This window comes from Oncorhynchus masou, chromosome 11 (assembly GCF_036934945.1).
Source record: "Oncorhynchus masou masou isolate Uvic2021 chromosome 11, UVic_Omas_1.1, whole genome shotgun sequence".
In the NCBI taxonomy this organism is placed as follows: domain Eukaryota; kingdom Metazoa; phylum Chordata; class Actinopteri; order Salmoniformes; family Salmonidae; genus Oncorhynchus; species Oncorhynchus masou.
In genome coordinates this window covers 52905139-52926011 of record NC_088222.1, presented here as the reverse complement: position 1 = coordinate 52926011, position 20873 = coordinate 52905139, and the positions used below count along the sequence as shown (strand labels likewise).

At 47.9% G+C, this 20873-nt stretch overlaps 1 protein-coding gene across 3 annotated transcripts in view; it reads right to left on the bottom strand.

The window, feature by feature from the left end:
- The window catches only part of LOC135548828 (rap guanine nucleotide exchange factor 6-like), a 137519-nt gene that overhangs the window by 97418 nt on the left and 19228 nt on the right, over nucleotides 1–20873 (bottom strand). For all 3 annotated transcript variants that reach the window (XM_064978793.1, XM_064978794.1, XM_064978795.1), the window contains exons 2-4: nucleotides 20714–20784; nucleotides 18566–18622; nucleotides 10876–10959 (exon numbers count right to left, since the gene is read on the bottom strand). In XM_064978793.1, coding sequence (XP_064834865.1) covers nucleotides 10876–10959; nucleotides 18566–18622; nucleotides 20714–20784 — 212 coding nt within the window. The remainder of the gene's footprint in view (nucleotides 1–10875; nucleotides 10960–18565; nucleotides 18623–20713; nucleotides 20785–20873) is intronic.

The window sequence follows — 20873 nt, the reverse complement described above, 5'->3', positions numbered from 1 at the left end:
TGGTCACCTACAAACAAGCAAGATTTCTGGCTCTAACCTACCTTCTTTAAGAGGCTCCTCTGTCCTCCACTCGTTACCTGTATTAATGGCACCTGTTTGAACTTGTTATCAGTATAAAAGACACCTGTCCACAACCTCAAACAGTCACACTCCAAACACCACTATGGGCAAAACCAAAGAGCTGTCAAAGGACACCAGAAACAAAATTGTAGACCTGCACCAGGCTGGGAAGACTGAATCTGCAATAGGTAAGCAGCTTGGTTTGAAGAAATCAACTGTGGGTGCAATTATTAGGAAATGGAAGACGTGCAAGACCACTGATAATCTCCCTCGATCTGGGGCTCCACGCAAGATCTCAGCCCGTGGGGTCAAAATGATCACAAGAACGGTAAGAAAAAAATCCCAAAACCACACGGGGGGACCTAGTGAATGACCTGCAGAGAGCTGGGACCAAAGTAACAAAGCCTACCATCAGTAACACACTACGCCGCCAGGGACTCAAATCCTGCAGTGTCACACGTGTCCACCTGCTTAAGCCAGTACATGTCCAGGCCCGTCTGAAGTTTGCTAGAGAGCATTTGGATGATCCAGAAGAAGATTGGGAGAATGTCATATGGTCAGATGAAACCAAAATGGAACTTTTTGGTAAAAACTCAACTCGTCGTGTTTGGAGGACAAAGAATGCTGAGTTGCATCCAAAGAACACCATACCTACTGTGAAGCATGGGGGTGGAAACATCATGCTTTGGGGCTGTTATTCTGCAAAGGGACCAGGACGACTGATCTGTGTAAAGGAAAGAATGAATGGGGCCGTGTATTGTGAGATTTTGAGTGAAAACCTCCTTCCATCAGCAAGGGCATTGAAGATGAAACGTGGCTGGGTCTTTCAGCATGACAATGATCCCAAACACACCGCCCGGGCAAGGAAGAAGTGGCTTCGTAAGAAGCATTTCAAGGTCTTGGAGTGGCCTAGCCAGTCTCCAGATCACAACCCCAAAGAAAATCTTTAGAGGGAGTTGAAAGTCCATGTTGCCCAGCAACAGCCCCAAAACATCACTGCTATAGAGGAGATCTGCATGGAGGAATGGGCCAAAATACCAGCAACAGTGCGTGAAAACCTTGTGAAGACTTACAGAAAACGTCTGACCTCTGTCATTGCCAACAAAGGGTATATAACAAAGTATTGAGATAAACTTTTGTTATTGACCAAATACTTATTTTCCAACATAATTTGCAAATAAATTCATTAAAAATCCTACAATGTGATTTTCTGGAGTTACAGGCCTCTCATCTTTTTTAAGTGGGAGAACTTGCACAATTGGTGGCTGACTAAATACTTTTTTGCCCCACTGTGTGTGTGTGTGTGTGTGTGTGTATACACACACACACACACACACACACACACACACACACACACACACACACACACATATATAAATAAATGGTGGGACCAACAGCAATAATAATAGAAGAAGTGAATATAGGATTACCATTAACAACAATATTAATCAGAACAACAATATATTAAAGCAGTGGTTCTCTCTCTCTCTGTGCTCTCTCTGTGCTCTCTCTGTGCTCTCTCTGTGCTCTCTCTGTGCTCTCTCTGTGCTCTCTCTGTGCTCTCTCTGTGCTCTCTCTGTGCTCTCTCTGTGCTCTCTCTGTGCTCTCTCTGTGCTCTCTCTGTGCTCTCTCTGTGCTCTCTCTGTGCTCTCTCTGTGCTCTCTCTGTGCTCTCTCTGTTTAGGGCCAAATAGGGCCACACAAGGGAAAATAAATAAGCATAAATATGGGTTGTATTTACAATGGTGTTTGTTCTTCACTGGTTGCCCTTTTCTTGTGGCAACAGGTCACACATCTTGCTGCTGTGATGGCACACTGTGGTATTTCACCCAGTAGATATGGGAGTTCATCAAAATTGGGTTATTTTTCTAATTCTTTGTGGATCTGTGTAATGTGTGTCTCTAATATGGTCATATACTGAGCAAGAGATTAGGAAGTGCAGCTCAGTTCCCACCTCACTTTGTGGGCAGTTTGTATATAGCCGGTCTTCTCGAGAGCCAGGTCTGCCTACGGCGGTCTTTCTCAATAGCAAGACTATGCTCACTGAGTCTGTACATAGTCAAAACATTCCTTATGTTTGGGTCAATCACAGTCGTCAGGTATTCTGCCACTGTGTACTCTCTGTTTAGGACCAAATAGCATTTCTAGTTTGCTATGTTTTTTTGTTAATTCTTTACAATGTATCAAGTAATTATCTTTTTGTTTTCTCATGATTTGGTTGAGTCTAATTGTGTTGCTGTCCTGGGGCTCTGTGGATGTAGATGATGGCTTTGTTATGGAAGGTTTGGGAATCGCTTCCTTTTCGGTGGCTGTAGAATTTAATGGCTCTTTTCTGGATTTTGATAATTAGTGGGTATCGGCCTAATTCTGCTCTGCGTGCATTATTTGGTGTTCTACATTGGACACGGAGGATATGTTTGCAGAATTCTGCATGCAGAGTCTCAATTTGGTGTATGTCCCATTTTGTGAATTCTTGGTTGGTGCGCGGATCCCAGACCTCACAACCATAAAGGGCAATGGGTTCTAAAACAGATTCAAGTATTTTTTAGCCAGATCCTAATTGGTATGTTGAATTTTACGTTCCGTTTGATGGCATAGAATGCCCTTCTTACCTCGTCTCTCAGATCGTTCACAGCTTTGTGGAAGTTACCTGTGGCACTGATGTGGTATGTATAGGTATGTATAGTTTTTTTGTGTGCTCTAGGGCAACGGTGTCTAGATGGAATTTGTTTTTGTGGCCCAGGCGACTGGACCTTTTTGGAACACCATTATTTTGGTCTTACTGAGATTTACTGTTATGGCCCAGGTCTGGCAGAATCTGTGCAGAATACCTAGGTGCTGCTGTAGGCCCTCCTTGGTTGATGACAGAAGCACCATATCACCATAACTATTGTAAAGTGGCTGTTCCACTGGATGTCAGAAGGTGAATTCACCAATTTGTAAGTCGCTCTGGATAAGAGCGTCTGCTAAATGACTTAAATGTAATGTAAATGTAAATATCATCAGTAAACATTTAACTTCAGATTCTAGTAGGGTGAGGCCGGGTGCTGCGGATTGTTCTAGTGTCCGCGTCAATTCGTTGACGTATATGTTGAAGAGGGTGGGGCTTAACCTGCATCCCTGTCTCACCCCAAGGCCCTGTGGGAAGAAATGTGTGTGTTTTAAGCCTATTTTAACCACACCCTTGTTGTTTGTGTACATGGACACCACTTTTCATCAATTTGTATAGCAGACCCTTTCATCAATTTGTATAGCAGACCCTTTTACCCTTGCTCCCCCTCGTGCCGCTCACACTCCCGCCGCTCCGCTCCCCCTCGTGCCGCTCTCCCTCCCTCTCCGCGCCCCCCTCCCGCCTCCCCTCCCCCTCACACTCCCGCCGCTCGGCCTCTCCGCTCTCCCTCCCGCCCGCCTCTCCGCTCTCCCTCCCGCCCGCCTCTCCGCTCTCCCTCCCTCCCGCCTCTCCGCTCTCCCTCCCGCCTCTCCCCCGCCTCTCCGCTCTCCCTCCCGCCTCTCCGCTCTCCCTCCCGCCTCTCCGCTCTCCCTCCCGCCTCTCCGCTCTCCCTCCCGCCCCTCCCTCCCGCCTCTCTGCTCTCCCTCCCGCCTCTCCGCTCTCGCTCTCCCTCCCGCCTCTCCGCTCTCCCTCCCTCCCTCCCGCCTCTCCGCTCTCCCTCCCGCCTCTCCGCTCTCCCTCCCGCCTCTCCGCTCTCCCTCCCGCCTCTCCGCTCTCCCTCCCGCCCCTCCCTCCGCCTCTCTGCTCTCCCTCCCGCCTCTCCGCCCGCTCTCCCTCCCCCGCCTCTCCGCTCTCCCTCCCTCCCTCCCGCCTCTCCGCTCTCCCTCCCTCCCGCCTCTCCGCTCTCCCTCCCGCCTCTCCGCTCTCCCTCCCGCCCCTCCCTCCCGCCTCTCTGCTCTCCCTCCCGCCTCTCCGCTCCGCTCTCCCTCCCGCCTCTCCGCTCTCCCTCCCTCCCCCCTCCCTCCCGCCTCTCCGCTCTCCCTCCCTCCCGCCTCTCCGCTCTCCCTCCCTCCCCCCCCGCCTCTCCGCTCTCCCTCCCTCCCTCCCGCCTCTCCGCTCTCCCTCCCCCCCTCCCTCCCCGCCTCTCCGCTCTCCCTCCCGCCTCTCCCTCTCCCTCCCGCCTCTCCGCTCTCCCTCCCGCCTCTCCGCTCTCCCTCCCGCCCGCCCCCCGCTCTCCCTCCCTCCCGCCTCTCCGCTCTCCCTCCCGCCCGCCTCTCCCCTCTCCCTCCCGCCCGCCTCTCCCCTCTCCCTCCCGCCTCTCCCTCTCCCTCCCGCCTCTCCGCTCTCCCTCCCTCCTCTCCGCTCTCCCTCCCTCCCCCCCGCCTCTCCGCTCTCCCTCCCTCCCCCCCCCGCCTCTCCGCTCTCCCTCCCTCCCCCCGCCTCTCCGCTCTCCCTCCCCCTCCCTCCCGCCTCTCCGCTCTCCCCCCCTCCATCCCGCCTCTCCGCTCTCCCCCCTCCATCCCGCCTCTCCGCTCTCCCTCCCCCTCCCTCCCGCCTCTCCGCTCTCCCCCCCCCCTCCATCCCGCCTCTCCGCTCTCCCCCCCTCCCTCCCGCCTCTCCGCTCTCCCTCCCCCTCCCTCCCGCCTCTCCGCTCTCCCTCCCCCCTCCATCCCGCCTCTCCGCTCTCCCTCCCCCCTCCATCCCGCCTCTCCGCTCTCCCTCCCCCTCCATCCCGCCTCTCCGCTCTCCCTCCCCCTCCATCCCGCCTCTCCGCTCTCCCTCCCCCCTCCATCCCGCCTCTCCGCTCTCCCTCCCCCTCCATCCCGCCTCTCCGCTCTCCCTCCCCCCCCTCCATCCCGCCTCTCCGCTCTCCCTCCCCCCTCCATCCCGCCTCTCCGCTCTCCCTCCCCCTCCATCCCGCCTCTCCGCTCTCCCTCCCCCTCCCTCCCGCCTCTCCGCTCTCCCTCCCGCCTCTCCGCTCTCCCTCCCGCCTCTCCGCTCTCCCTCCCGCCTCTCCGCTCTCCCTCCCGCCTCTCCACTCTCCCTCCCGCCTCTCCGCGCCCCCCTCTCTGTCTCTGCATGGATTTGTGATGACGGATGTTTTTCCCCCAACACCACTTTCCATCAATTTGTAGAGCAGACCCTCATGCCAAATTGAGTCGAAACCTTTTTTGAAGTCAACAAAGCATGAGAAGACTTTGTCCTTGTTCGGTTTGTTTGTTTGTCAATTAAGGTGTGCAGGGTGAATACGTGGTCTCACGTATGGTAATTTGGTAAAAAGCCAATTGTACATCTGCTCGGTACATTGTTTTCACTGAGGAAATGAACTACTCCTGTTAAATGATAATGCAGAGGTTTTTCCCAAGGTTGCTGTGGACGCATATCCCACGGTAGTTATTGGGGTCAAATCGATGAGGATGTTAAAGAGTGTAAGTACAGCCAATTGGAATTTGTGGTCTGTATACGTGATCCTTTCATTTAGGACACCATCAACACACTTGCTCACTGTCTCTCTGCTAAGATAGGGTTGGAGGGCTGCTTGGCTTAATCAGCTGTGAGAGCCGGAGGTCAGCCTTGCTTTGACAACTATCTCCACACTCCAGTGAGGCTGGGCCCGGCCTTGTGCAGCCTGTCAGCTGATGGGAAATGCTGCCTGCCAAGCCTTTCTGCATGTCTGCCTAGCTCCCTCCATCTCATCCCCCAGGAGCTAATATATGCCTACTGCCTACGCCTCACTCCAGCCCTCCATTATCTCCTTCTCTCCCCTTATCTGACACTACAGTGCCCCACCACAGCAAAGGCATCAGCAGCTCTGGCCCCTCGGGCGAGGCAAGAGTGACTGGAACACAGAGATCCTATTTTTCGCTCGAAGCGCTGTTATCAAAACAGTTCTGTGGTAAAGTAACGGGATTATGACAAATCTAAAAAGCCAAAAGCAACTTACTGTGTCCTTTGGAGTCCTAACTCTGTGCAGTAAACATTTTTGGAGGGGGGTTTTACTAACAGATAGGTCTTTCAGCAGGTGTTGAGGGGTTTTCTCTCCAGATGTCCAGTAAGAGAAGAGGTTCAACCCAAACCTCCAGACAGCTGCAAAGCCTAAGGCCCTCGGTGAGAAACTAAAGCCACACACACACACGTCTTTAAGCCAAATATAGACACTTCTTGAGGTAGTCATGTTACCCTCCTGGTAACCAAGCCCGGTCAATAAGTAAACTCAGTTTGGGAACAGCTTGGTTAGAAACTAAAAGAAAACAGAAGTTGTTTAGCACCCGTGTCGCCATGGTAACGATGACTAACAATGAAGAGAGAGAGCGCGACCACAAACCACTGTCTAGCTGGAGCATCTTGCTCTTAGCTCAGACTGTTCTGCTCTCTTGGACAAAACGCCACAGTCATTAACACTACAGCCAAGACCATATCGGCTAGCAATAAATTGACCGACATGAAAATAACACAATGCACTGAACCTAGTACTAGATAGGCCTAGTACTCACAACATTTTGAAATACTAATCAACTAGACTAGACTAACTAACCCCATTTTAGTTACTAGAAATGCTTGACTGCTACGTTACAACTACATAAAACATACTATTGATACTATGCCCAGCAGCAACAATCACAAAATAGTATCAAGGGGGGGGTCGATGAAATTCAGGAAAGTATTTAGGTGAAATTGAGTGTAATTCTATCAAACTCAAGCCACAGGGTTGAATATTGACAGAAAGGACAGAGGCATACTATTTATATATTTATTTTTATTTCACTTTATTTAAACAGGTAGGTAAAGCTGAGAACAAGTTCTCATTTACAACTGCGACCTGGCCAAGATAAAACAAAGCAGTGTGACACAAACAACACAGTTACACATGGAATAAACTAACGTGCAGTCAATAACACAATAGAAAATCTGTATACAGTGTGTGCAAATGAAGTAAGGAGGTAAGGCAATGAATAGGCCATAGTAGCGAAGTATTTACAATTTAGCAATTAACACCCCCATTGACAGATATGCAGATGAGGATGTGCAAGTATAAATACTGGTGTGCAAAAGAGCAGAAAAGCAAAAGGAAGTATGGGGATGAGGTAGGTAGTTGGTTGGATGGGCTATTTACAGATGAGCTGTGTACAGCTGCAGCAATCAGTAAGCTGCTCTGACAGCCGAGGCTTGAAGTTAGTGAGGGAGATATGAGTCTCCAACTTCAGTGATTTTTGCAATTCATTCCAGTCATTGGCAGCAGAGAACTGGAAGGAAAGGGGGCCAAAGGAGGGGTTGGCTTTGGGAATGACCAGTGAAATATACCCGCTGGAGCGCGTAATACGGGTGGGTGTTGCTATGGTGACCAGTGAGGTGAGATAAGGCAGAACTTTACCTACTAAAGACGTATAGATGACCTGGAGCCAGTGGGTTTGGCGACGAATATGTAGCGAGGACCAGCCAACGAGAGCATACAACGGTGTGCAGTATACGGGGCTTTGGTGACAAAACGGATGGCACTGTGATAGACTGCATCCAATTTGCTGAGTAGTGTCGGAGGCCATTTTGCAGTAAATAAATTAGCCAATAAAACCACTAGTCTACATTACTGAGAAAGAATACTAATGAGGTTTACTTTAGAAAAAAACAAACAAATGAAAATATGAGATTCTAGGGAACCTGATCCACTGGCAGATAATCAACCACCTCTGTCCATGAGAAGGGCTGTGGTTTCACCAGAATCAAAACACGGAAAGACATGAGATCTTCACAAGAGCTGAGAAGAAAACCTGCCCATAGGATCACTTCGTATTGTGTTCATCGAGGCTGTGGTTAAGGTGAATCCATTTTTTGACACTTCCAATTGCTCAGTAATTTCTTGCTAAATGTGCCTAACCCTGGGTAGTAGTAGGCTTGTCTTTCAGATGTTGAGAGGAGATTTAAAATCGACATAGTACAATCTAAATCACTGACGCTTTAGGATAAAAAACAAAGTGGTAAAATGTCAGAGGAAGACGCGACTCGGATGCTGCATATGGAATATCTTTGGTTTGTCATTCAGAAGCTGAGCTGTGTCCTAAAGTAGACGAGTCAAAGACATCTGACTTTCCTTGGGAATAACCAGATTCAATGTGTGAATCTGTCGCTATCAATTGATCAAATCACCTTCTTTAAAATATGTATAATTAAATGTAGGTTTCATATAAATGACCATAAAAAAAAACATTTGGTAGCGGAATAACATGTGGGGAAATTGGGTGTATCGGGTTACTTTACTTTGTATTCAATATATGCTCTTAATAACCAACAATTCAAAGGGAGGGCGTAACATTTTTCAAATGTGGAAAAAGGGGTCTCTTGGTGAAATAGGTTGTGAACCACTGATTTAGCCCATAGCCACGTTTAGATGCCGGCTTCAGTCCACAAGCAGAGAGGGGGGGGGGTTAAAAAGCTCCTGAATGACTTACTAAGGCATACATCCACGACTCCAAGTCCTCGGGCTCAACTCCTAACGGAACAATAACAACGAGGGACGAACACGTAAACACTAACCTGACAAACAGCTACGTACAGATCTGCTTCTCTGGGTCTCTTTGAGGGGAGATGATATCCAGCATATCCTCAATTGTTTTGTAAGCAAATAGAATCGGTACAGGTCTCGACCCAAACTGTTGTAAATCCAAGTCCAGTCTGTTTAGAGATCCAGTGGGAAGAGGAGGCGAGTCATTGTGGGCTTGAGTCTTTTCTAAGGGACGGAGTGCGTTTCTATCTCTGGTCTGTGTGTCCGATAGCTCCAGGGCATGTGTGTGTGTGTGTGTGTTCTGTGTGTGTGCTCATTTCCTGCCTGGATATGCTTCTGGGCTACATGCTGCTCAGGAACACATGGCCATTCCCAGTCCTGCCAGGAGTTCCGCATTCCCCAGCGCCCTCTTCCCTTCCCCCTGCTCACTGCCCTCCTAGCCCCAACAACCCCATGGACCCCTGCAGAGGCAGCACCCCAACCCCACCACCCTGCTCACTGCCCTCCTAGCCCCAACAACCCCATGGACCCCTGCAGAGGCAGCACCATAACCCCACCACCCTCTTCCCTTCTCACTGCCCTCCTGGCCCCAACAACCCCATGGACCCCTGCAGAGGCAGCACCATAACCCCACCGCCCTCTTCCCTTCCCCCTGCCCTCCTAGCCCCAACAACCCCATGGACCCCTGCAGAGGCAGCACCATAACCCCACCACCCTCTTCCCTTCCCCCTGCTCACTGCCCTCCTGGCCCCAACAACCCCATGGACCCCTGCTTAGGCAGCACCATAACCCCACCTCTCTCTTCCCTTCCCCCTGCTCACTGCCCTCCTAGCCCCAACAACCCCATGGACCCCTGCAGAGGCAGCACCATAACCCCACCGCCCTCTTCCCTTCCCCCTGCTCACTGCCCTCCTAGCCCCAACAACCCCATGGACCCCTGCAGAGGCAGCACCATAACCCCACCGCCCTCTTCCCTTCCCCCTGCTCACTGCCCTCCTAGCCCCAACAACCCCATGGACCCCTGCAGAGGCAGCACCATAACCCCACCACCCTCTTCCCTTCCCCCTGCTCACTGCCCTCCTAGCCCCAACAACCCCATGGACCCCTGCAGAGTCAGTACCATAACCCCACCACCCTCTTCCCTTCCCCCTGCTCACTGCCCTCCTAGCCCCAACAACCCCATGGACCCCTGCAGAGGCAGCACCTCAACCCCACCACTCTGCTCTGTCTGTAATCAACTGCCCTCGCACAGGAACGTGCACAGATGCCATGTTCACAGTCATGCATCAGCCTACATGCACAGTCACACACACACACGTACACATTCACACACGCGGGCAGAAACACACGGACACACACACTTCAATATCTCTTCAAGGCAGTCATGGTTGCCCACCTTCTCCTTCTGCACTGAAGCACATGGCAGTCACCTCATGTGCGCCCAATTGCTGCCAATATGCAGATTCAGCTACACACAGAGTGTTTTTCAATGCTTTTTCTTCATTTGTGTCATCCTCAATGCTTCAAATCTGATATATGCTGTGCAGTAGGGTAGAGGAAGTGGTACCATGTGCAAATTATCTTTCAAAAGCTTTGTGTTTCAATGCTGGGCATGGGGGAGATATTGGAGAGACCGACCAGGGCAGGAAGAGAAAAGCATTAATAAAGCAGTGAAAATGGGTCTGGCTGGTGTTTCTGTGTCCGAGACATCTGTACTCAAATCAGCAACACGCACACACACACACACACATACACACACACACACACACACACACACGCGTGCACCCCTCATTATCAGTGGCTGCAGTCATTATAGTGTGGTGCTAAAGGAATCTCACACTTGCCTCAAAGCTGCACTGCATCAAAAAGACATGATCCCGACTTAACGTGTGTGTGAGACAGAGAGAGTGAGTGAGACCGTGAGAAAGTGTGCATGTGTGTGTTAGAAAGAGATGTGTGTCTGTCCGGCTCTCCCAGCGCTCTGACAGACAAGCCAGTGAACTGCCAGAACCCACTCAGTTCAGAGCTCACTCCTTGCTCTACAAAACAGACACTTCATCACAAGCCATCTTATCAAAGCCCACACAGAACTGAAGCACACCGCCGCTTGCTGCTGCCTTCGGCCAGACAGGCCGGTGGTCTAACCCCCTTCGGGTAGCGTCCCAAATGGCACCCTATTTCCCTATATAGTGCACTACCTTTCAACAGCACCCTATGGAACCTGGTCAAAAGTAGTGCACTACATAGGGACTAGGGTGACATTCGGACGCCGCGGCCTCTCTCCTTACCCCGTCCAGTCAGTCTGTGTCTGTGTGAGGAGGCTGTGTGATGATCAATGGACGATAGATGGTACGATAGATGGTACCTACCAGCATCTAGCCAAGTACATGTGCTCCTTGACGAAGACTGAGCCGGAGAGGAGGATGTACCAACATGTGGCGAGGCTGTCTTGGCTGTAGGGGGAGACAAGATTACAAGGAACATTGTGTTAGTCTACATCAGGGTTCCCCAACTGGTGGCCCCCACGGGTGGTTTTATTTGGCCCCCCAAGTTTTCTGAGCAAATTTAAATAAAATACAAATTCCAGGGTGTGGAATTTTCATTTCTTGGACATATAAGAAATGTGTTCAAGTATTCCCATGAATAAAAGAGAGTGATAGTATACAAACGTAAGCCAGGCTTGAAATTATTAGGTTTTAGTCAAACATATGTTTGGGGGCTTCTTACGGTCAATTTGCAGATGACAAATGATTTGTAATTATGTTCCGACCTCCCGACCATCCCCTCCAGAAAACAAATTGTCCCGCGGCTGAATCTAGTTGATGATCCCTGGTCTACATTTGCCGTTTAAGAACAAGTCTGCATGGTGACATCACATGTGCATTATATTTGAAAAGGAGAGGCCCTGAATTTTTCCTCAACAGGGTAAAACAAACAACAACAAAAAACATCTGGGCCCTACAAACAAGTCTTGAATGTTGCTTGAGGTGGTACAGTAGATGCATTAGCATCATTTAAGTAGAGGCTGAATTGCCTTGAAGAAATCCACTTGCATGGCCTCGATAGTCCTGTTGATATTCTGTCCAAACAGGGCACTTCATTAACCGTCGACCACGAGGACAGCGTCTCAGTGTCCTCCTCAGAGAGTGAATATGCAGTAGGAGGCAGCCCCATTAACAGATGCAATACGGATGGAGGGTAAAGTTGAATTGCAATAAAGGTAGATATGTCAGTAGCCTAATGTATAAACCAAATGCATGACATTAAACCTAAAGCATTGCATTGCTCCTACCGATCTCTGATTTGGTCCTGCCGTACTTACCTACACGTATGCTACGGTCACAAGACGCAGGCCTCCTTACTGTCCCTAGAATTTCTTAGCAAACAGCTGGAGGCAGGGCTTTCTCCTATAGAGCTCCATTTTTATGGAATGGTCTGCCTACCCATGTCAGAGACGCAGACTCGGTCTCAACCTTTAAGTCTTTACTGAAGACTCATCTCTTCAGTAGGTCATATGATTGATTAAGTGTAGTCTGGCCCAGGAGTGTGAAGGTGAACGGAAAGGCTCTGGAGCAACGAACCGCCCCTGCCGTCTCTGCCTGGCCGGTTCCCCTCTCTCCACTGGGATTCTCTGCCTCTAGCCCTATTATAGAGGCTGAGTCACGGCTCACTGGTGCTCTTCCATGCCGTCCCCAGGAGGGGTGCGTCACTTGAGTGGGTTGAGTCACTGACGTGATCTTCCTGTCTGGGTTGGCCTCCAGTATTTATGCTGCAGTAGTTTATGTGTCTGGGGGCTAGGGTCAGTTTGTTATATCTGGAGTACTTCTCCTGTCTTATCTGGTGTCCTGTGTGAATTTAAGTATGCTCTCTCTAATTCTCTCTCGGAGGAGGAGGAGGACCTGAGCCATAGAACCATGCCTCAGGACGACCTGGCGTGATGACTCCTTGCTGTCCCCAGTCCACCTGGCCGTGCTGCTGCTCCAGTTTCAACTGTTCTGCCTGCGGCTATGGAATCCTGACCTGTTCACCGGACATGCTACCTGTCCAAGACCTGCTGTTTTCAAGACAGTAAGAGCGATAGAGATACTCTTAATGATCGGCTATGAAAAGCCAACTGACATTTACTCCTGAGGTGCTGACTTGCTGCACCCTCGACAACTACTGTGATTATTATTATTTGACCATGCTGGTCATTTATGAACATTTGAACATCTTGGCCATCACTGCCAGAAGTGGATTGGCCACTCTTCATAGCCTGGTTCCACTCTAGGTTTCTTCCTAGGTTTTGGCCTTTCTAGGGAGTTTTTCCTAGCCACTGTGCTTCTACACCTGCATTGCTTGCTGTTTAGGGTTTTAGGCTGTGTTTCTGTACAGCGCTGATGTCAGAAGGGCTATATAAATAAATTTAATTTGAATTTGATTTGATTAGCAGGTTTACATGGGCTTTAGTATTTCATAAGGAATCCAGATTCAGAGTACGGTGAGACCATCTCTGGAGACCTCCCATTCCTCACTTCCCTCATCCCTGACCACTGGCTGCGTCCCCTCTTACTTCAAAACAGCCAGAGTTGGTCCCCTCCTCAAGAAACTGCAGAGCGGTATCTTTTCTTTTCCGTTCAAAACACTTGAGCGTGCCGTCTCTGACCAAATCTCTCGCTATCGCTCTCAGAACCATCTTCTTGACCTTAACCAGTCAGGCGTCAAGACGGGTCACTCAACCGACTGCTCTCCTCTTCATCACAGAGGCTCCCCTCACTGCCAAAGCTGACTCTCTCTTATCTGTTCTCATCCTCCTAGACTTATCTGCTGCCTTCAACACCGTGAACCATCAGATCCTCCTCCACCCTCTCTGCACACTCTTGGATTGCATCCTACCTGGCAGGCCGCTTCTACTAGGTAACACGGAGAGAATCTGTGTCTGCACAACGTACTCACACTACTGGAGCCCCCCCCCCCCCGGCTCTGTTTATAAATCAAATCCCTCGGCTCCGTCATTTCCTCATCTGGTCTATCCTATCATTGCTATGAGGATGACACTCAACTGCTTTTCTCCCCCCCCTTCTGACACCCAGGTGGTGACACGCTTCTCTGCATGCCTGGCAGATGTCTCAGCTTGGGTGTCAGTCCACCACCTTTTGCTCAACCTCGACAAGACGGAGCTGCTCTTCCTCTTGGGGAAGGCCGGCCAGCTCCACGACCTCTTCATCACAGGTGACAATTACGGTGTCCCCCTCCCAGATTGCAAAGAACCTTGGCGTGACCCTGGACAACACCCTGTCGTTCTCTACAAACTTCAAAGCAGTGACTCGCTTCAGCAGCGTCACGCTATACTACATACGTAGAGTACGACTGCACACTCCGCTGGCTTAAGAGTCGAAGCAAGCATCGACTACAAGACCGTGGTCATTACCTACGCAGCAGCAAGAGGAAACTGCTCCTCGCTACCTTCAGGCTATGCTAAAACCCTGCACCCTAATCCGAGCACTCCGTTCTGCCACCTCTGGTCTCTTAGCCCTCACACCCCTACGGGAGGTCAGCTCCGGCTCAGTCAAAGCTTCTATCAGTCCTGGCACTCCAATGGTGGAACTAGCTTCCCCCTGAAGCTAGGACAGCAGAGACCCGTTCCGAAAACATCTGAAACCCTACCTCTTCATAGAGAATCTTAAATAATCCCCCCCCCTATGCAGCCTTTCATGAACATTCGCACTTTACTTTTTCCACCCTTACATGTGCTGATTTTACTGATAGCTACTTTGAGGAGAAATGTACTTGCTATGAGTGTGATATGTGGTTGTCCCACCTAGACATCCTAAGATGAATGCACTAACTAAGTCACTCTGCATAACAGTGTCTGCTAAATTACCAAATTGTAAAAATGGTAAACAGACAAAACAACGGTAACATGACGAGGAAACCGTGCTCATTAGCCACCCGAGTCACGGTCTGGTCACTCTGCTACGAGAAGACAGAGAGCGTCAGAGACGGTACAAGTGCATCAAAGACGACACCGAAAGACTGAAAAACAGCTTCCATCTCCAGGCCATCAGACTGTTTAACAGTCACAGAAAACACGGTAATTAACTACAATGACCATAATCCATTGCACGCCTACTTGTCCAATCTGTGTGCGGCAGACACGGAGAGAAGAGACAGAAGTGATCGAGAGGAATAGAGAGTTGGTATTCAGCAGTCATAAAAGTATGCCTTATTTACTTTGAAGAACTACTAATATTGTGATTTTGGCAGACAACATAAGCAGCAGCTCTATATGGATGAGACAATGACTAATAATTAAATAATAAAGTCATCAAATAAAACAAATACACAGAGTCTACACAAAGTACTCAAACCCCTTGAGTTCAAGTAACAGACACATCTCAACATCAACTGTTCAGAGGAGAATCAGGCCTTCATGGTCCAATTGCTGGAAAGTAACCACAACTAAAGGACACCTATAAGAAGAAGAAACTTGCTGGAGCCAAGAAACAACAAGTTTTTAGCATATGTGGGAACTCCTTCAAGACTGTTGGAAAAGCATTCCATATGTGTTATTTCGTAGTTGGTCTTCACCATTATTCTACAATGTAGAATTATTTTTTTAAATTATAATTTAAAACCTTGAATGAGTAGGTGTTCTAAAACTTTTGACCGGTAGTGTATATACAGTGGGGCAAAAAAGTATTTTGTCAGCCACCAATTGTGCAAGTTCTCCCACTTAAAAAGATGAGGCCTGTAATTTATCATAGGGACACTTCAACTATGACAGACAAAATGAGAGAAAAAAATCCAGAAAATGACATTGTAGGATTTTTAATGATTTTTTTTGCAAATTATGGTGGAAAATAAGTATTTTGTCAATAACAAAAGTTTCTCAATACTTTGTTATATACCCTTTGTTGGCAATGACAGAGGTCAAACATTTTCTGTAAGTCTTCACAAGGTTTTCACACACTGTTGCTGGTATTTTGGCCCATTCCTCCATGCAGATCTCTTCTAGAGCAGTGATGTTTTGGGGCTGTTGCTGGGCAACACGGACTTTCAACTCCCTCCAAAGATTTTCTATGGGGTTGAGATCTGGATACTGGCTAGGCCACTCCAGGACCTTGAAATGCTTCTTACGAAGCCACTCCTTCATTGCCAGGGCGGTGTGTTTGGGATCATTGTCATGCTGAAAGACCCAGCCACGTTTCATCTTCAATGCCCTTGCTTATGGAAGGAGATTTTCACTCAAAATCTTACGATACATGGCCCCATTCAATCTTTCCTTTACACAGATCGGTCGTCCTGGTGCCTTTGCAGAAAAACAGCCCCAAAGCATGATGTTTCCACCCCCATGTTTCACAGTAGGTATGGTGTTCTTTGGATGCAACTCAGCATTCTTTGTCCTCCAAACACGACGAGTTGAGTTTTTACCAAAAAGTTATATTTTGGTTTCATCTGACCATATGACAGTCTCCCAATCTTCTTCTGGATCATCCAAATGCTCTCCAGCAAACTTCAGACGGGCCTGGACATGTACTGGCTTAAAGAAGAAGTGTGAGAGCCAGAAATTTGCTTGTTTGTAGGTGACCAAATACTTATTTTCCACCATAATTTGCAAATAAATTCATTAAAAATCCTACAATGTGATTTTCTGGATTTTTTTCTCTCATTTTGTCTGTCATAGTGAAAGTGTACCTATGATGAAAAATACAGGCCTCTCTCATATTTTCAAGTGGGAGAACTTGCACAATTGGTGGCTGACTAAATACTTTTTTGCTCCACTGTATGTCTATCACATTTACAGAAGTATTCAGACCCTTTTCTCAGTACTTTATTGAAGTACTTTGGCCTCGACTACAGCATCATGTCTTCTTGGGTATGATGCTACAAGCTTGGCACACTTATACTTGTGGAGTTTCTGCCATTATTCTCTGCAGATCCTGTCAAGCTCTGCCAGGTTGGATGGCAAGCGTTGCAGCACAGCACAGCCACAGGTCTCTCCAGAGATCGGGTACATTCCTACGTTGTCTTGGCTGTGTGCCTAGGGTCATTGTCTTGTTGGAAGGTGAACCGTAGCCCCAGTCTGAGGTCCTGAGCGCTCTGGAGCAGGTTTTCATCAAGGACCTCTCTGTACTTTGCTCCGTTCATCTTTCGCTCGATCCTGACTAATCTCCCAGTCCCTGCTGCTGGAAAACAACCCCAAAGCATGATGCTGCCACCACAATGGTGCACCATAGGGATGGTGCCAGGTTTCTCCTCGAAGTGACGCTTGACATTCAGGCCAAAGTGACCAATCTTGGTTTCATCAGACCAGGGAATCTTGTTTCTCATGGTCAGAGTCTTAAGGTGTCTTTAGGCAAACTCCAAACAGGCTGTCATGTGCCTTTTACTGAGGAGCGGTTTCCGTCTGGCCTGATTGGGGTAGTGCTGCAGAGATGGTTGTCCTTCTGGAAGGTTCTCCCATCTCCAAAAAGGAAATCTAGAGCTCTGTCAGAGTGACCATCGGGTTATTGGTCACCTCCCTGTCCAAGGCCCTTCTCCCCCGATTGCTCAGTTTGGTCAGGTGGCCAGCTCTAGGAAGAGACTTGGTGGTTCAAAATGTCTTCCATTTAGGAGTAATGGATGCCACTGTTCTTGGGACCTTCATTGCTGCAGAAATGTTTTGGTACCCTTCCCCAGATCTGTGCCTCGACACAATCCTGTCGTCTCGGAGCTCAATGGACAATTCCTTCGGCCTCATGGCTTGGTTTTTGTTCTGACATGCACTGTCAACTGTGGGACCTTATGTGCCTTGCCAAATCATGCCCAATCAATTCAATTTACCATAGTTAGACTCCAATCAAATTGTAGAAACATCTCAAGGATGATCAACGGAAACAGGATGCACCTGTGCTCAATTTCGAGTCTCATAGCAAAGGGTCTGGATAGTTAAGTAAATTACATATTTCCGTATTTCCCAAGTGGCGCAGTGGTCTAATGCACTACATCGCAGTGCTAGCTGTGCCACTAGAGAGTCTAGGTTCGAGTCCAGGCTCTGTTGCAGCCGGCCGCGACCGGGTAGACCCACAGGGCGGCACACAAATGCCCAGCGTCGTCTGGGTTAGCGGAAGGTTTGGCCGGCAGGAATGTCCTTGTCCCATTGCGCACAAGTGCCTCCTGCGGCGGGCCGGGCGCTATGCATGCTAACACGATCACCAGGTGTACGTTGTCCTTGTCCCATCGCGCACAAGTGACTCCAGGCCGGGCGCTATGCATGCTAACACGATCACCAGGTGTACGCTGTCCTTGTCCCATCGCATCCCAAGTGCCTCCTGCCGCGGCCCGGGCGCTATGCATGCTAACACGATCACCAGGTGTACGTTGTTTTCTCCCAACACATCGGTGCGGCTGGCTTCCAGGTTAAGTGGGCATTGTGTCAAGAATCAGTGCGCCTTGGCTGGGTTGTGTTTTGGAGGATGCACGGCTCTCGACCTTCGCCTCTCCCGAGTCCGCGCGGGAGTTGCAGTTGCAACTGTTATTTTAGACTTTCACAAAAACAAGTAACTCTGAAATGTCAACGGACCACTGAACGTATAACAAGTTTTTTTATTTTCAAAGCCTTTTACATTTAATTCAGCATGTGTCATGTGAATTTCACTTTTTGCGACCTGAGGAAACAACTTTGAAGACAACAACCACAAAATGTAAAATCCTAAAAAGTTGTTACGAAAAACCAGCACCCACAGCTGTGCCCATGCCCAGACTTTTTGGATATAACGTTAAAGGATATGTTAAAGTAAGACCCCTCTGAATGATTCAGAACATGAAGAATCTTATTTGCCTTGGTAAAAAATCTATTTTATAACATAAGTGAAATGTCATCACCTGGGCAGAGTGGGTGGACACTACCATCATCAAAACTGTGTATGCAACCAATAAATGCATTTGATGCTGCAGACAAACAGAAAAGGAAAGCAATGTTCTTAAATAGAAGCAAAGCAGATGTTTAGGTTTTCCTGTGTGTGTGTGTGTGTGTGTGTGTGTGTGTGTGTGTGTGTGTGTGTGTGTGTGTGTGTGTGTGTGTGTGTACACACTTACTAGAACAGGATGTGGTTAGCTTCGTGTCTCTCATACCTGGCTGAGGTACACATCGACCTGCACAACAACAAAACAACATCTTTATTACGACTATGAGTTCATACATTATCAGTTTCATACATTACCAGTTTTATAGATTATACATTTACACACACGACAGGTTTTTTCTGGATCAGAAAAGGGGCGTAGGTGTTGGGCATGGCAATGGTCGTGGATCGGCCTGTCAACACGGCTGAATTTTAGATTGCATTTTAGAGGTTGCCATTGTGGAGGTGTAGATAACTTTCTGCAATTTTAAACCAATTTCCTGCAATTCTGAATTTCTCCATGGAGCTGTGAGACATATTTGCAGTTTAAAAGCTAATTTTCTACAATTCTACACATTTTGCCATGGATAACACTGTGTTCTTTTGCTCAAACATAATAACAAAATCAATACTGCTAAATTCATTTGGTTTTGAATTTTCATTTCTCCCTGACTGTCTGGCTTTTATTTTGGTGATTGTTGATTCTCAAAGATTATATATAAAAGATGTAGGCCCGTTATCATTTCTACATACTTTATATCTGGTTTTAGTCGTTTCAATCTACACTGAAATAGTTTTTCCATCCTGACCCCACCCCCCCCCCAAAATAAATGTTTATTTATTTTATTAAATTCTCTCTCTCCACTGTTTGGACATTAGAGACCTGAAAAAACACTAAGCTCAGACACTACCAGTTCATACGTTATCGGTCCATACATATGTTTCCTACATTATCAGCTTTATACCTTACACGTTTATGCATCATCAGATTAGTTTTGGGGGAAACCAATTCCACTGTTACATATCGGGATATGATTTTTTAACAATATATTGTATCGTTTTGACAATATCACAATATTATTTTGGCACGAGTTGGATGTACTTTAACCTTTGTTCTCCATCTTTTTAAATAAGGAGCCAAATTGTCTTCAGCACATTTATTTCTATGACTGATCAAAACTCTCGTCCCTCTCAAGCAGACATATGGTGAGCAACATGTTTGAAAGATCGAATCACAATACATTTGAAAAAAAAAAAAATCACAGTATCAAATCATAATACATATAGAATCGTAAGAAATCGCAATACATATCTTATCGTGAGTATTTTTGCCTGGTATACCAGCACCACGGTACTATCACGGTGCCAAACTGTCATGAAACCTATGACACCAACATTTTAGAATACTGTAGTACCATTTCATACGACACGACCAACTTTTTCAGCCCTACCGATCTAAAGAACCTGCTGGCACCTTTCATTAAATGTTCATAAAGTCAGTTTTTTTTATAAATTCAGTTGAATTTAAGCAACAGCCACTGGTCTATTTTATGCCGATTAGGGCTGAGAAATGCCTGGGACCTCACAATACAATATTATCACAATACTTTGGTGCCGATACGATATGTATTGCGATTTAATTGCAATTCGATGTTCCAAATACATTACTCACCATATCTGCTAAAGAGGGACAAGAGAGAGCCCTGAAATAAGTAGTTTAATCAGTCAGAGAAATAAGTGCAGAAAACAAAACGACCTCCCTATTTAAAAAGAAGATGGAGAACAAGCTATGAAAAACAAGAACGCTGGAGTTTTGTTGCAGGTTCAGCCAACTAGCGGAAAAATAACATTGCGATATTGTCAAGACAATCCATTTTCACTCACTAGTTCAGACACTACCAACTGATCAGTTCATACATGACCACAACCAGACTGACAGCTCTCATATCCGAGTGTTGACTACGTGGAATGGTTGTGGTTAATGTCTCAGAGGTGTATGGCTGCGTGGCCTGGCCTGCACGCCGGCCCAGGGTGCGCAAGTCAACTCTGTCCTATGTATGAACAGGAGATTGGACTGGAAGGGTCATGTGGATGAGTCACAGACACTAGAGATGCAGCTTCCACACCTGGGCCTGTATTCATAATGCCTCTCAGAGTAGGAGTGCTGATCGAGAATCAGGTCCCCCGTCCCGACCATGTAGAAATTCCAATCTCATTCATGATGTTTTAAAAAAAGGCCAAACTGGTCCGAGATCAGCGCTCCTACTCTAAGATGTGGTGTAGGCAGCTTTAGCAGGGTGGGTGTTTTGGTGTAATGGTTGGACAGAGAGGTAAATCTGACCTGAGCTGGTGCTCCCTGAGGTGGGACAGGACATCCATGTGGTAGAGGTGACAGTAAACGGTGTGCAGGTCCTGGAGGCGAGATACATTTTTTTTTTAAAGGTTCAAAAACAGACATCTCACCTCACCCAGAGGCAAGGCAACACAGGTTGGTTGACAAT